This window comes from Andrographis paniculata, unplaced genomic scaffold (assembly GCF_009805555.1).
Source record: "Andrographis paniculata isolate CXL003 unplaced genomic scaffold, ASM980555v1 Contig21END, whole genome shotgun sequence".
NCBI lineage: Eukaryota > Viridiplantae > Streptophyta > Magnoliopsida > Lamiales > Acanthaceae > Andrographis > Andrographis paniculata.
Genome location: NW_026137502.1, coordinates 2449222 through 2466295, shown reverse-complemented (window position 1 = coordinate 2466295; position 17074 = coordinate 2449222). Strand labels below are relative to the sequence as shown.

The window sequence follows — 17074 nt, the reverse complement described above, 5'->3', positions numbered from 1 at the left end:
TAGATTTAAACTCAAAACCTACAAAATAATATAGATAAAATTTAACCACAAAGTCATACTCTTGTACTAATACATTAATGTAAAATAAGTTTTATATATAAATAATTTATACATAACATAAATAAATAATGACCCCAATTTAGATTGGGCCCTGGGCGGTCGCCCCTTTCGCCCAGGCCCAAGGACGGTTCTGGTCTCAACAATATACAATATTACTACAGACAACACATTGTATATGTTAATATAATACAAATACAACACATGAACATGAACTAACAACACATGCTATAGTCTGATACAACACACAACGATTGATTTTAACACATGACATACTTGTATACAACACACTTGTTATTATTAAAAAACAACACATACCTTTATTATGCACAACATGTGCGACGTGTAATACTGATATATGCTGTTTTTATATATAACACGTCTTGATATGAAAAATCAACATGCTACTGATTTGTTCAAATCAGTGCCATAATCATCATAAAATTATTTTTAATTGTGATTTTCAAAAATAATAATAGAAAACACAAAATATTTTATATAAAAATCAAAAGTATGAGTCAACATATATAAATCAATATATTTATAATATAATATATTATATTATAATTCAAGCTTTATTATATTACAACTATGTAAATATAGTCAAATATAATAATATTAAATATATTTTTTAATAAAATATTAATATCAACTATTAATTTTTTATTCTTTCTAATTATCTATTAGTATTATTTTTTTAATTCAAACCTTCAAAACTTCGTGGGTGTGTAATATTTATATTTTATTATAACACAATTTTTCAAAATAATTAATATATTTATTATTTTTATATTATTTACATAATTTTTTTATATTTTACATAAAATTTATTCTTTTAAAGTATTTTACAAAACAAATACACCATCTACTGAGTTAATTCTTAGACACCATTTACTGAGTTAATTCTTAGCAATAAAAATTCCTCTTTTCTACCACTCGACCAAATTAAATTTAACTGGAGGGCTTGGACATGGGCCGGGCCCAAATTTAAAAGAGGAAAAGTAATATTAAAGTAATATTGGGACAGGCTTACACGTGTGCAGAATCTCGTGGGGCAGCTCACCTGACTTACCCACCCCACCCCCCCACCTGATTTCCTCACCAACACACCGCAACGCGCCTTGTCCTTCGAAACCCATCTCTTTCGTTCATTCTCCTTCTTTTTCTTTTCTAAAATTTTCTTCCCAGAATCAAAAAAGGTCCCATCGAAGTAAAATAATTGAAGACATCACAGGAAAAGGAGAATCAGAATAACACTTGCTTCATAAACTACAATCTCAAATGGGTCTGATTCATTATTCTTGAAAACGAACCGAGGAGCAAATTTCCTTGTTCTAGAACCACCCCCTCCCCCCACCCCCGCCTTTATTTTCATGACCAAACGGCCTAAATCTGCGGGCATTCAGATTCTTCGCATTTGTCATGTTTCTTGAATTATTTGAAAAGAGGAAAAAGATAAAAAGGGTGTAGGGGCCGCTAGCATTTACTCTTTTTCTCCTTCAATTCTTTTCGGGAAATGGTTTTCATCTTAAAAATGGACATTTTTCGTGTGATTTAGTTGATTATTCGTAATGGCCGAGGTTCCCGTGGAGAAAATCGTGGAGATTAAGGGAGAAGATGGAGAGGGGAGGAGTGGCATTGTTTCTGGTGACGAATCCTCGAATTCTGACGTTACTGTCGAAATCTCAGATAAGAATACGAGTTCTAACTCCTCAGGTAATTTTCTTGGTTATCTTTTCTGGAGGAGATCAATGTTGGGGTTTTGTACATATGAATTATGATTGTTTCTTGGTGCTATAAGTCATCAATCTCTGATTATAGCTTGAGGGTATTGTGAGATTCATGCTTTTGTGTTTTCTGTGAAGTTGAAATTGTAAGAGAAATAGGAAAACTGTTTCATTGCCATTCACCGGTTTTAGGATATAGCATGGATGTGATTAGGATTAAAATTTGGTGTAGAAAATCACCAGTTCGAGTTTGAATGTTCGATGAGGATTAAAGATTGAAGTTTAATTTGAGATTGGTTTGGATTTAGGAGATTTAAGTCATCTATGATGATGGAATTGAGTGGCCAACTTGGTTTATAATTGGATGTGTTTCATTCCCTTCTGCTCGGTACTTTGCTTGATGTCGATTTGTTCATTGGAATAACAAGATTTGCAATGTTCCAAAAAAATTTGGTTAGTTGATCATGTCTTCATTTGATGTGTTTCATTCCCTTCCACTCAGTCCTGTCCTTGTTGTCAATTTGTTTCATGGGAATCATAAGATTTGAAACAGTGATCGGTTCCACAAAAATGTGGTTAGTTGATCTTGTCTTTACAGAGAAGCTGAGCGTGTTAAGTTTTCGAATTTGCGAACAATCAGAATCTCGAGTTATGAAGAAACTACATAGTCGATGCACTGCAGGGTGTGCTGACTATGATTTCATGTTAAAATTCAACTATGTGCTTTTGAAGGGATTCAATTGTTATTGTTTGGACACACAGTAAAAGTAGTTTTCATAGCTACGCTATATGCTGTATGCTGTTAATTTCAAACACCTAACCTCTAAAAGTGGTGTTATTACGTCTTGATGGGCAACTTCTTAAATTCATTAAATGTGTTGAAGACTTTTATTAGGTAACTGTCCAACCAACTGAGAGGATTCTCTCTTTAAAGCCACATGGCCTATGAAAGAACTTTATATAATTGCATATTTGCCAATTCCCAGCTACTGTTTCGAATACATGAAGACATAAGACTCTTTTTATGGTACCTGCAATGCTAGTCTTGACAATGGGTGTTGAATTCGGATTGAAGATGATATCTTTCCAAGTCGGTATCGGCTATGAAAATCTTAGGTTGTCCCTACAGTTGGTTTTGGATAACTTTATAATTTAGAGTATGAAATTATTCATGATTTGATTAATGTTTTGGGTTGGGAATGCAGCCTTTGCCCCTAGATAATTGATAAGGTTTCGATTTTTTATTTGTGTATTTCTGGCTTAATGATAAATGTTTTTGTTTACCTATTATAAAATGTTTAAATGTATCATTTTTGGTAATTCTAATTCATATTGCTTAGGATCTGCTGACAGGAATCTGTATTCACATAAAATCGAGTCCATGGAAAAATCACAAGGTAATTTGAATCCTTCCACCGGCGAGTGTACTGAGAATGAGAAGAACAAGCCACATCACTCCTTTACTTTGTGGGTGAAGAAGTTTTTAGATGAAAAAGCCTCCCCGAGGAAAAAGGTTAGCTGCATTGTTAGACTATTGTTCGTTAATGTTCATCTCGTGAAATGCAATCTTGTTCTGCATTTCCCTTCAGCTCTGTCATTGTGATTTGATCGTACTCCAAACCAGACTTATAATTAAAACATTTCAAAATGCTTTGAATCTTAAAGCTGATTGACAACAGAATGAAGCTGTTTCATGTTATTTATTTATTTATAGATCTGATACCGATCATATCTTATAGTAAATCGGTATGATAGGGAGTTTTCTGTCCTTATTTGTTGTCATATGCACTGATAAGTGATAACATATATCTTGCTTTTAAAGAAGAACAAATGTTAATCTGTTGTGTGTTCTCTTTATTTTTTTCTTTTACACTTTTTCCTAAAAATATTAATATATCACACACATTTATTATTTTTATATTACCTATACATTTTCCCATACTTCACACCAAAAAATACTCATTCAAATTATCTCACAAAACAAACACACTTAATGTTTTCGGTTTCTCAGTTCTACAATCATTTAGGGTGTATTTGGTTGTGGATGTGATTTTTTGGTTTAGATTTTTTGAATAGTAAAAGTTTTGTTTGAATAGTTGTTTGATGTGATTGGGGTTGTCCTTGACTTTCAAGGGCCTCAGGCGAAAAAATATTGGGTCCCCATTTACTGTTTTTTAAAAGAATAATTTTAAAATAATATATTTTTAAATATTTATAGTTTTTATTTATTTATAATTAATATATAATTAATAAGTGTATTAGTAAAAATAATTATTGTATAATATAAATAATTATATATTAAAATTAAAATAACTAATTAATTTAATTAAAATCAAGAAAATGATAGATTATGAAATTTAAAATGTGATAAAAGTATATAATTATTTTTTTGAAAAAAAGACAAATTATGTGGGACCGACGAAAATGAAAATATTAGAAAAATTATGTGGGACAGAGGGAATAAAATCTTAATCCTATATTTATTTATGAAAGGTCCCCCAAGGGGCCCACGATATAAATATTGATATGATATTTTGAATACACTGAATATGATATAAACCTATATTGATGTGATATTTTGAATGTAAAATTGATTTTTAGTATAATATAGAAAATGAAAAATAATTGTTTGATTTGATATTTTTTAAGGAAAAAAATAAATCGAGTAGTAAAAATCTTGTAAAAAAATATACAAAAGAACACAACCTAGTTTTTAAGGTTTTCATTTCACCCTGTACTGTTTCATATGTTCGTCCTACATTTTTCGGATATTCTTATTTCTTTGTTTTTATAAAAGATGATCTTGCAGTACATAAAACTAGTTATTCTAATAGGGTGAACTTGTCTTGCATCTTGGCAGCTTAAATGGTTGAAGCGGTTTGCAACAATTCAAAATGATGGCACTGTAAAATTTGATCTTCCAGGCGACATTGGACAACAGACCCTTGATTTTGGTACAGAAACCATATCCCATGATGATACAGATACTGAAAAAGATGCACAATTTCTGCGTCCACTTCAAATTGTCATGCTAATTGTTGGAACAAGGGGAGATGTACAACCATTTGTCGCCATTGGAAAACGTTTACAGGTTAGATCTCAACTACAACCATCATTGAAGCTTCTTTTTTCTTTAAAATATGCCTCTTCGATTACTTTGCAAAGTAGCATTGCCACATTGTATTTTCTTTTATGTATCTGATTGAACCCTTGTTTCCTGGAGCTCAATTACTCTCTCGTGTTTTGAGCAGCACTAATTTTTTATTGTGTTATCTTGAGATGGCATTTTTTCTTTACTACTGCTGATAGTGTTTTATTCAATAATTACCGCCAGATTTTTTTCTTTTTCGTCAACTTTGAAATACCAATCTGTCATGCCAATGCTTGTTGGGATGGATTTTAGGCTGCAAAGTTTTTTCGATGTAATTAATATATTTTTTTGCTACTATTCTTTTGGATGTTTCTAGGTTTTATTGTCTACCTTCATTTCCTATTTTTTGTGAAATAATCTGTTAACGGTTTCATGATGGTGTTGTTTGGCAGTCGGATGGTCATAGGGTGAGACTAGCCACTCACTCAAATTTCAAAGAATTTGTCAGGTCTGCTGGATTGGAATTTTACCCCCTTGGTGGAGATCCGAAAGTCCTTGCTGCATGTGAGTTCTTTATTACAACATAGTTATTTCTCTTCTGCTTCTTGCGTTATTTTCCGGCGGTGTGTTTTCTCACAATTAAGCATTATTTAACAAGTGTCCTGTGACTTGTTTGTATCTTCTCGTGAAAGCTAAAACGACATCACTAAAACTCTTTTAGTTGAACATTTTCCGGTTTTGTAAGGTTCTGGCCTTTTTATTTGTTGTAATTAACTAGCACCTTATGCTTAGCAGAATATTGAAAGAGCTGATAGTTTCATTACACTAAACTAATTTACATAATTTGTAATCTTCTACACTTCTGTTTTTCTGCAGACATGGTAAAAAATAAAGGGTTCTTGCCATCTGGACCTTCTGAAATACATATTCAACGGAACCAAATAAAAGATATCATCTTCTCCTTATTTCCTGCGTGTACAAATCCTGATCCCGAAACCGATATTCCATTCAAGGTGGATGCTATAATTGCCAATCCCCCTGCATATGGTGAGATATTCCCATCAGTCTATCAATATGTTTTTTATTTGGTTTTTGTTGTACTTCTTTTCTTAACTTTTTTTTTTATGCCAAAGCTCTTCATAATTAGCTATTGATAATGTGAATATGGTCTTAATGGATGAGATCGTTGTCACTTGACTCTCTCTCTCTCTCTTGCGCACACACACATATAGATTCATCCTCTTGTTTAGTTTACAAAATATTGCGAAGAAATATAGAAAACAACTGTGAGTTGTTGATATTGCACCCGATTGTGCTGTTGTATTCCCACCATTTTGATTAAAGTTTTATATTGATGTTTTTAACTGGAGAGAAAAGGTCATTGTGTCACCCTTGATTACTTACGGTGCTTATAAATTGTTTCCTCTACAACTTTTGGCTGATCTATCTTCCTTGTCTTGCTTCCGTTTTGTTACATTCCCATAATTTACTTTTTTATATTTTATCTCATGGAGATCAGCATTAGTTGTGCATTTTCTGACCTTATGGAGAATTTTGTATCGAGAGAGTTCAATTTCATTCATTTATAGTTTCTTTTGTGGTGCAAAGCGCACAAAAGTTTCATAGCCAAGAGATCTTTAGGACATTGTGATTCTTCGGAACTTTGATGACACTTTATTCTGATTGCTACTCCTACTTATTCAGGACACACACATGTTGCTGAGGCATTGAATGTTCCAATACACATAATTTTCACTATGCCGTGGACGTAAGTTTTTCATAATATTCGCTTGTAACTTTTTGACACCAGCCCTCAAAATTCCACCTTATTTACCTTGGGATATCTCTTTTAATTTCTTCAAGTTTGTTGCTTCACAAGGACATATTTTGTCTACTTATGCTATTTTTTTTTTCACTGTTCTTTTACCTGCCATTTGCAGACCCACAAGTGAATTTCCTCATCCTCTCTCTCGCGTTAAGCAATCAGTTGGATACCGAGTGAGTTTATGCACTAATGCCTACTCACACGGTTTGACTCAAACCATGATTAATTCAATCATGTTTATATTTTTATATTTTTTATTCTGCAGGTATCATATCAAATTGTTGATTCTCTAATATGGTTGGGAATACGTGACATGATAAATGAGTTCAGAAAGAAAAAACTAAAACTACGGCGCATAACTTATTTGAGCGGTTTCTATAGTTCTCATCCTTCAGTTCCTTATGCGTATATTTGGAGTCCTCACCTTGTTCCAAAACCAAAAGGTAAGTCCTCTATTCACGTGGTTACATAAGTTAAGCATTGAATTTACTCTGAATGCCATAAAACCCGCAGGGTTTCTGAATGATTGACTTTATTAATCTGTATCTACTTGTAAATCTCACCCTCATTTGCATGTGTAATCTCACGCTCATTGGCTTCAAACCTAACGTACTGCTCTAAATTTTTCTGTATGGCTTCTTGAACTGTTTGGTTAAATACACTTTACTGATATTTCTGAGACTGCAGATTGGGGAGCGAATATCGATGTGGTGGGGTTTTGCTTTTTGGACCTTGCTTCAAGCTATGTACCACCAGATTCACTTGTGGAATGGCTAAATAAGGGCCCGAAGCCAATTTACATTGGGTTTGGAAGTCTCGTAAGCACCGCTTCTTACTTCTCTATTTCAATTTCGTTGTTGTATTTATTTTACTCAATTCATTATCTGTAAGGTGGTTTGATATTAGATGCGACTGTTTCTTGATTCTTGTAATGTGAATTACAGAAATGTGTTTACTAATATTATTACCTATTAGTAGCGCCGGTTACACACATTCCTCTTCTGGATAACACTTGTGACAACCATTGACTTAAAATCTTTTCATCCAACGCAATGATCTGTATGTGTGCTTCTTTAGAATCTCCTGCTAGAATTGTTATATGATATTGCATTTCCTCTAAACATATCAAGAAAGTATGAGTCATGCGTACTTGTGGCTTATTGCCTGTAGTTTTTCTCCATACATACATCTATCCACCTCGGCCCTTTCTACAGTTTCTAAGAAACACTGAACTCCATTTAGATATAAGTTTTGGAGTTTTGGAACATTTTGAGAATAGTAAAAAGTTGAGTACTTGATGTGATGTTTTATGCGAGGAAAAATTATTGTTGATAAAGAATGCCAAAAGTTTCGAAAATGTTTATGTAAACAGAACGTCTTTCTATTGTCCGGAAATAGGGAAATAGCCTAAAGGCCCTATTCGGTCATCTACTAAATAGGAAAATAATTGTTCTATGTCATTGCCTAAAGACCCGAGGGGCTTCAGTGTTTCTACTTATATGCTGTTGTTTTGTGTCATAACATTGTATAAAAGAACAGGCTATTATAAGGTAATCGATTTTGGCGTTTTGATCGTTGATGCACTAACTGTATCATGTTTGCCTGTCCTCCAGCCTGTCGAAGAACCCGAAAAGATGACTGAAATAATCGTTCAAGCTCTTGAAATTACCGGGCAGCGTGGTATCATAAATAAAGGATGGGGCGGCTTGGGAAACTGTACGTCTTCTTTATATTTCATTTCATCTATAAAATTCAAATTTGATCCGAGCGATTCTTTCTCAGTGGCAGAGCCAAAAGATTTCGTCTACTTACTGGATAATTGTCCCCACGATTGGCTGTTTCCTCGATGCTCGGCTGTGGTAATGCAACTGTTCTATTTTCACAAATCGAAGAAATCCAAGTCCTCTTTATTTATGTCAAAGGGTTGCTATTTTGATCGATTCGTCTGGTCTCGATAAATATCTTCATTCGGAAATGCAACAGTTTTCTTTTTCACAAATCCGACTCGGATTTTTGTTACCTATTTCCAGGTCCACCATGGAGGTGCCGGAACTACAGCTGCCGGTCTTAAAGCTGCCGTAATTACTACTGCCTTTGGCTTAACTAAAACTTCTTGAAGATTAATATACATATATTTTTTTTTGTATTCGATATTTGTATTTATAGGTGTTATGCAATGCAGTGCCCGACTACGGTAGTTCCCTTTTTCGGAGACCAACCATTTTGGGGCGAGCGGGTACATGCCAGGGGAGTAGGCCCGGCACCTATCCCGATTGATGAGTTTTCGCTCGACAAACTGGTTTCCGCCGTTCGGTTCATGCTGGATGCTAAGGTAAGGTATCGATCAAATTATTTGTGGCGTTTCATCACAAGTTCTTCGATTATTCGGATTGAATTGGATCGGATTTGTGAGTGACAGGTGAAAGAACAAGCTGAAGAACTGGCGAAAGCGATGGAGAACGAAGACGGTGTTGTAGGGGCAGTGCAAGCCTTTTACAAACACTTTCCGGACAGGGAGAGGGAGGTCGGCCAGTGTCGAAAACTGCGGCCAGAGTCATCGTCGTCGGTTCATTTCTTTTCGATTAGACATTGGCTTGGCTGTTCGGGGTCGGGGATGGACCATAACCAGCATCACTGAGGCATCGATGATCTTCTTCTTCTTCTTAATATTCTTCTTTGTTGAGTTTAGTTTCTTCTAATCATTTATATGAAAATGTCAAAATGCATCAGTGGGACATGATAGATATCATATGATGGATGAACATGGGTACATTTCTTTTGCCCAAAATTCCAAATTTTTACTATTTGGACCTGTGTTTCTCTGTACAATTTGGGCTGATGGTATTTATTTATTTATTAATTTAGTTGGAGATCGAACAAGGCATGTGCCTAATGAGAATGTAGGTGTTTATTTGACATTGTATTTTGATTCACTTAAAGCAAATTTCAAAATAATATCGTGTGTGTTTGATCGGCTTTCAGCCAAAGTGGATACTATGTTTATTTTTATTTTTTAAAATAGTATATCATATGGGTCTACCCAATTTTATTCATTCCTAAATATCTAAAAACAACAAAACTCACCTATAAAAAAGCATATATGCTGATAAAACAAACTTACAAAATAATAAACTCAAAAAAATAAAATAAAATGAAAGATCCCCAAAAGAAAGTCCCAAGTAAGTAATAATCCGTCGTATAGTTTATTATCGCAGCAAACACGTTAAACCGAGCCGCCACCAGACCCGAACCAGCAACCAACCGGTCCAAACCGGCGGTCCGCAGGCCGGTCCGATCCGATTACAGCAAACACGTTAAAAACACAGGCAGACACTCATAATTCAGACACAACACACTTAACTAGTCAAATTATTCCAACCCCCCCCCCCACCCACCCCACCTCCTCTATAAATAGAAACTATCATCATCTTCATAACTAATAATAATCAAAAATAGAAAGTCTACAGTTACAGAGATCGTACCTGCTTCCAAAGCTTGATCCACTCCGCCATGGCATCCGCAGCTCTACCAAACATCTCATTCTCAGCCCCCAATCTCCCCTTCACCAGCACCGCAATTTCCGACACGCAGTCCTCCGCCGTCGCCGCCGTTTCCGACAACCTTATTGACTGAAAGAACGGGACAACATCTTCCATTACCCGCACCCCTTCCCACTCCTTCTTCAAGCTCGCCACCGCGCTGCCCCGCTCCTTCCTCCAGACATACGGCAGCCCGCTTTTCACGCCAAGCCTTAAATGATCGGAGACAACCTTAACGCACATTCCTGTCCATATATCTTCCATTGTCTCCCACCGCAGATTCCCTTCCTTCGCCAGCCTAAACGCCGGGACAAGAGCAGGCCCGATTAGCTCGTTGTTGAAACCTACGTTGATTCCGCTCACCGGCAGCATTGTCCTAGCGGGGACTGTAAGAACCGCGTCGACGTACCTTGAATTTTTCTGGTCCGGCTTCAGGACCTGCGTGGGCGCGTCGTAGTCGGCTAGGTTAAGCCACAGTCCACACGACAGCGCACATTCCACGCCAGTTCTAAGGCTGAACGGGTACCCTCGAACGAAATCGGATCCGTCGCAGAACGGGTCGTAGAGCGTGTTGAAGAAGAAGGGAGTGGCCGGGGTGCTTAGGTTGGTAAGATGCTGTGCCACGGCGTCGATTGGATAACCGTTTGGGTCTTTTGCCGGAACGCAGTCGTCGTCGATGGAGATGATGTACTTTTTCTTCGACATGAGGTAGCCGAAGTAGCGGCAAGAGAAGCCGGAGAAGGAAATTGAACTTGTCGAGCCGGCTACCTTTTCGATGTCGGATTTTTTGTAGAGTGTCAGGTTGAATCCTTCTGGAATTTTGACATCATCTTTGAGGTCGGGATCTTGAACGATGATTAGATGGAACTGGGAAAATACAGGCCGCCATGCTTCCATGAACGACGTAAGATCAGGTTGGAGGGCTCCGATGACAATGTCCACCTCTTCGTTCTTGATGACAGCTTCAGACATGGTTCTAGGTCTTCTGCAAGAATCGAATATTTAGAGATTCAGATTGAGTTTGTTTTATGGAGAGGCCTAGGATGTAGCTTTTCGTTATAGATGAACAATTGTTCGAAGTTAGGTATTAAGAATCGAAAACTCAATAAAAAGATCAAATTCATCCATACAATACAAATAGAGATGGGCAAATTATAGTTCAAACTGTAAATCAATCATACATTTACTGTTAGGTATATGATTTGAACATCAAACTATGATTTTCGAACTATAAGCCATAATATAACATCCATTAAAATAGAATAAGACATTAAGGTTGTGTACTTTTGTGGGTTTTATCGCATATTTTTACTATTCAGATTCTTTTTCCCTCAAAAAAAATATCATATCAAGCAATTACTTTTCTTTTTTATATTATACAACAAATTTGTTTTACATTCAAAACATCACATCACTTTTTATTTATATCACATCAAACAACTATTCAAATTCAACTTTTTACTATTCAAAAATCCAAACCCAAAAATTAAAACCCACAAACAAACACACCCTAATTTACTGAGATACAAATAATGTATACACACTTACATAAAAATCATGTTAATTTATTTAGCAAAATCTCAGTAAAATCATGTTAGTTAACAGATAAACATCAAAGTCGCTGTCTCGTAGGAGGAACATGAGGTTTTTCGTATATTTTCGATGACCAGCAAAAAAGATGTGGCCTCTGGTTTCTGTGAAAAAATTCGAGGGAAGAACAAATTTCCCCATCTTCATTATAGTGTCTTCTCAAGGTATAGAGAATATCAGACTAATGGAGATTTTAGTATCATGCAAATCTCTAGAATACACTAATATCTTATTATATAGTTATGACTTTGTGTATGTTATGGTTGACCGAAAAAACCACAGTTGTGATAGTTTTAGGCTCTAAGTAAGGTAGTGTTAAATTAACTTTCAGTTTTCTACCTAGCTATCTCAGCCTCAGTTTCTTGAATTTCTGTTGGTTTGCATTTTGCATTGCTTCATCGTTAACTAATCGTGGTTTGTCAACATGGCAAGTAATCACCAATCATATTCAGAAAATTTGGAGTTGGCACAAAGCCATATGAAGGCTGTGATCATAATGGGCAAAACAAAGTCTACCCCTGCTCGATGAGCATGAGTATCATATAATTTGAGATGCTAATGCCTTATTATCTTCAAAATTTTTGAAGATCTGTTTATAAACAGACAATTTTGGAACTTTTGGCAGTATTCAGCTATTGTAATTTTTTCAAAAACATCATATTAAACACATCTTTTCTATCAAAGAACCTCACGTCAAATACTAACTTTTTACTATTTAGGAATTTTTTTTTCAAAATCCCCAAACTCCAAAAGTCCCTAAGTAGCTAAAATATAGGGCTCTTTCATTACATTTATTTTATCTGATTCCATCATAAGTTGAAGTGCTAGATTATAGTTCATATAGGGCTCTTTTATTCAAATAAAAATTTAAATGAACATTGATGTCTGTCTGTGATATCTTTGTTCATGATTGAGAACCAAAAACATTGATTTAGTTATTATCCATTAACATCATAGCTTAAAGTAAATCCAATGCAGTAAAAATAACTACAACTCAAAAAAAGGCAGAGGTTGTGCTTAATTGACAAAAAATCCCTTATATCATGTAAAAATCTTTCTCATTTAACTGAATTTTTGAATTCCTATTGTCTTAGCCATAAACAGCCTGCCACATAGTTCTAATCACTACTTAGTTGAGAAATATAGGTATCACAGAAAAAGCATGCCCCAATTAACAGCAAACTTAAAAGTCTAGCCAGAGTAGACATAATACACAAGAAAAATGTCAACAGACAAGATGCAAATGCCAAAAATTGGTCTCTCTAAGTTCTTGGAGAAAGTTCTCACACATAAGAATTACACAATGGCCAAGAGAGTTTAAGTGAATAAGAAGACCTCAATATCAAGCATTCTGAGGCAATGACACAAATAATTTAATGCCATCCACACATATTCATTGAAACAATAAGGTCATTAAAAGAGTTTTCAACTAATCCATACTCTTCGTACCACGGATATCATGCTGCAAACAAATGTTTTATTTTGATTTTAAAACCCATTTTCGCACAATTCAATTTATCATTTTTACTTGAATAACATCACATTCACCCATTTTTCATTCAAAGGATTACATCCAAAAATTATTTTCACCCCAAAAACATAAAAATCCGAAACAACAAATTGAAACCAACACAAAGGTTGTCTATTTTGAAACATTATAGCTATTCCAAGTTTCATAAGATATTTCGAGTGATTTACAGAATTCAATCGTCGCAACTGGGCACAACAGTACTTGGATATATCATTCCAACAATACAGATTTGTAGACACATAGGATTTGTTAACATATTATATACAGTCATTCATAATTGAATTCTGACCAAATTTTGCCAGGACTTCCCATACGTGTCAGCATCTAGCTTGCTGAACATCAGGAATTATTTTAGTTTGGCCCGAAACCTCAAATCTTATAAAATAAAACAAAATAAAATAATCAATTACCAATATATATTAAGTTGAAAATATCGGGAAAAGTTACATTAGATTTAAAAAGATAGAAAAACATACTTACATCAAACAATGACCGATGCAGATTCAGCATAGATCACATCATGGTTTTGCATGTTCACTTTCAAATTATAGAACGCCGTTGAGCACAAGTGTTTCAACAAAGGAATCAAGGACAGTTAACCTCTATATTCCTCCAAAAACTGCACCAATGCAGTTCTTACCCTAGATTCTATTAGATTCGTGATCCAGCCAAACACAACAAGGTTCCAAACCGCAAATATATAAATTAATAAATATAATTCATATGTGCATAAAAATGCTTGTGTGTTCTTTATCACTCTCTCATTCTTGCATTCTCAGTTTCATGATTTCCATTTCAACGCCTAAGAGGATTGAATTTTACTATTTCAAATGCGTTAGATCAACTCATCGATCAAATTACCCGGCAAACAGATACAAAATCATAGCCATTATAGCTCAAATGAAAGATGCACAACAAAATCAGAAACAGGAAAATCTATTCACTCAAATCAAATCCACTCCAAACAGTGCGAAACAACACAATAAACCAAATAATAGCACAGCAAGGGAAACGTTTAATGCACAGAGAAATTTCATTACTAATTCCCATAATTTCACTTCCTTTTTCAAATTAAATCCACCAACGAATACAAGAAAGCCATCTACAAAACCTTCGAAAAATGGCTGGATCAAACACCGATCACAAAATCAAGACAAATTCATGTCGCAACAACCAAAAAGGGATCGTAAAAATGGCAAAAACTACAGCATCGACGAAATTCATATAGATCGACCTAAAACGGAAATTAAAACGAAACATACCAGGAAGAGCTGGAGAAGAATGTAGTCGGGGAGAAATGATAGATCGATGGAAGGATATGCGAGAGAAATCGATGAGAGGACAACACAGTCGATTCCGAATGGGCGAATTTCTCTTCTCATTCATACACTACTATACCTCCTTCCCCTCTGATCCCGCTATTTCCAAATCATGCGCTTTCGTTTTTTGCTCCCATTAGTATAAAATAATAATAATAATAATAATAATAATAATAATAATAATAATAGAATTCAGATCAGATCTATACGTAGTTGTTCTCCCCGTCAACTTTGCCTTCATTGCAATTAATTCCAATAAAGTTTTTTTTTTAAATTTAAATATAAAAAATAAAAAATAATTATAGGTAATTTTAAAAAATTAATTAGTACTTTAAAGAGAATGAGTCAAAATATAATAAAATTGTATTTTATTGTAAATAAATATTAAATTGAAGAATAATAATTAAATATTAATTTTAATATTTTTCCAAATATATAATGGGATAAATTTAAATGATGACGAAAAAAAAAGTGAAAATAAATTTGGCAGACCGAGTTATAATTTTATTTATATGAATATTTTTCGATTTTTTTATTCTATTAATTAACAATATATCTTTTTTTTTAAAAAATAAATCATCAAATATTTATTATTTTTTTTATAAAAAATTACATAAAATATTTAAATTTTTTTTAACTTCTAAATTTTTTCAAACCTATATTATTTGTTTCTATTTAAATTTTTTGTTTAATATTTATAATTTTAAGGTTTTTTTTTTTTTTTTTTTTTTTTTTTTTTTTTTTTTTTTTAAAGATATGAGAAATAGAAAAAATATTATACTCTTATTGACTTTTTCGTGCTTTCGTAATACAATATAACAGTCCCTTCGTCCCGCGAAAGATATCCTTTTGTTAGGGACAAGGTATTTTAGGTAGGGTAGGTTATTAAATTATTAATAATAAATTACGATAATATTTTATTATTTTCTATATGTATAGTGTTGTTTGTATTTTAAATATTTTTAAAATTATATCTCAATGCAATATAGATATTATTTTTGTAGACAATAAAATGTTCTATAATACAAATGAATACAAATATATATTTATTTATTTATTATTACCATAAATTAGTTTTATAAAAAATTAAGAAGTTTTAAAGATAGATAAAAATATTTGTTAATCGAACAGATAGATAGAAATAAAAGAGTTTTGAGTGAGTCCTAAGTGTAAAATATTAAAAATTTAATTAAATTAATTTATATTTGTTAAGTATATTTAAGAGTGATAAATTTATCAAAAATAAAAATAATCATCTTTTGTGCAACGTAAAATATATATATATATATATATAGAGTAATATATGGCGGGGCGGGACGAAGGGAGTATTATTTTATAATCAAACATAAACAAATACGCCCAAGGTGGCAATTAATAAATTATCAACAGGCAAATAGGTAATGGATACGCTGCTGCCGAATTGGCAAAATTCAGCAATGATAAATGTCCACTGCCAATGGACTGTGTGAAAATGGCCGTCAACTTATATAATATGAGTGTTTATTTTGCATAATAATAGTGAATAAAATTATTTTAATTATATAGTACTCGATCCGTCTCAAATATTGTGTCTGCTACACCATAGATACGGTATTTTAAGAGGGGTGTAATTAGTAGATAATTAATAATGTATTAGTAAAAATAATTATTTTATAATATAAATAATTATAAATTAAAATTGAGATAACTAATTAGTTTAATTAAAATTAAAAAAAGTTTAAAAATTTAAAATGAGATTAAAGCGTGTAATTATTTTTTTAAAAAAAGAAAGTGACATAAGTATGTGGAACGGACAGAAATGAGAACGTGAACATGGTATTTGGGACGAAGGGAGTATTTACTATCTATTATTATAATTCGTAATTAAGTAAAATTTGATATAATAGTAATATATTAAAGATTATTTATTCTTTTTCTTTTAGATAAGATTAAATAATAGTATTAATATTAAAAAGATTAGTTGATCTTTTATTAAGAGTAAACTTAAAATTATTTTATCATTAATTAAAGATATTTTAGAAAAAAAATTATAATTTTATACAATAATCTATTAAAATAAATATTTTATTATTTTATTGTATAATCATATTTTATTTTAAGTGTTTTTATTGTAAAATATAAAAATTTATAAAAAAAATACTATATTTTGTATATTTTATTAACTTTTATTTATTTATTTTTATTGACTGTTATAATATATATTGTATTATTTATAATTTTTTTTATTTTTTTAAATACTAAAATCTACATTAAATAATAGTATCACAATCTAAAAGTAACAAAATTAAAAATAAAACCACAACTTGTATTATACATAATCTCTTTTAATGGCCATTTCATTCTATTAATGACAATAGAATTACATGTTCATATCACCACAAAGATCCTAAAAAGA

The 17074-nt window shown here is 32.9% G+C and overlaps 2 protein-coding genes across 4 annotated transcripts; one reads left to right on the top strand and one right to left on the bottom strand.

The window, feature by feature from the left end:
• The first annotated feature begins 1187 nt into the window (after positions 1–1187).
• On the top strand, positions 1188–9654 carry LOC127244898 (sterol 3-beta-glucosyltransferase UGT80A2-like). 3 transcript variants are annotated; one of them, XM_051265489.1, is made up of 15 exons: positions 1188–1523; positions 1616–1773; positions 3125–3297; positions 4645–4875; positions 5328–5439; positions 5752–5922; positions 6580–6643; positions 6816–6873; positions 6966–7143; positions 7388–7518; positions 8314–8416; positions 8483–8559; positions 8731–8778; positions 8883–9032; positions 9120–9654. In XM_051265489.1, the coding sequence occupies exons 2-15, from the start codon at positions 1629–1631 to the stop codon at positions 9336–9338; spliced, it is 1860 nt and encodes a 619-aa protein (XP_051121446.1). In that variant the 5' UTR covers positions 1188–1523; positions 1616–1628; the 3' UTR covers positions 9339–9654. The 3 variants fall into 3 exon arrangements, with proteins under 3 accessions (XP_051121446.1, XP_051121447.1, XP_051121448.1); XM_051265490.1 differs by lacking the exon at positions 1188–1523 and having other exon boundaries at positions 1647–1773; positions 3138–3297; XM_051265491.1 differs by lacking the exons at positions 1188–1523; positions 1616–1773 and adding an exon at positions 1810–1885 and having other exon boundaries at positions 3138–3297.
• Positions 9655–9822: 168 nt separating this feature from the next.
• Positions 9823–14809, bottom strand: LOC127244900 (probable UDP-arabinopyranose mutase 5). The gene is made up of 2 exons (XM_051265492.1): positions 14623–14809; positions 9823–11224 (listed from the first exon to the last, which is right to left on the bottom strand). The coding sequence occupies exon 2, from the start codon at positions 11209–11211 to the stop codon at positions 10168–10170; it is 1044 nt and encodes a 347-aa protein (XP_051121449.1). The 5' UTR covers positions 11212–11224; positions 14623–14809; the 3' UTR covers positions 9823–10167.
• Between the last annotated feature and the right edge of the window lie 2265 nt (positions 14810–17074).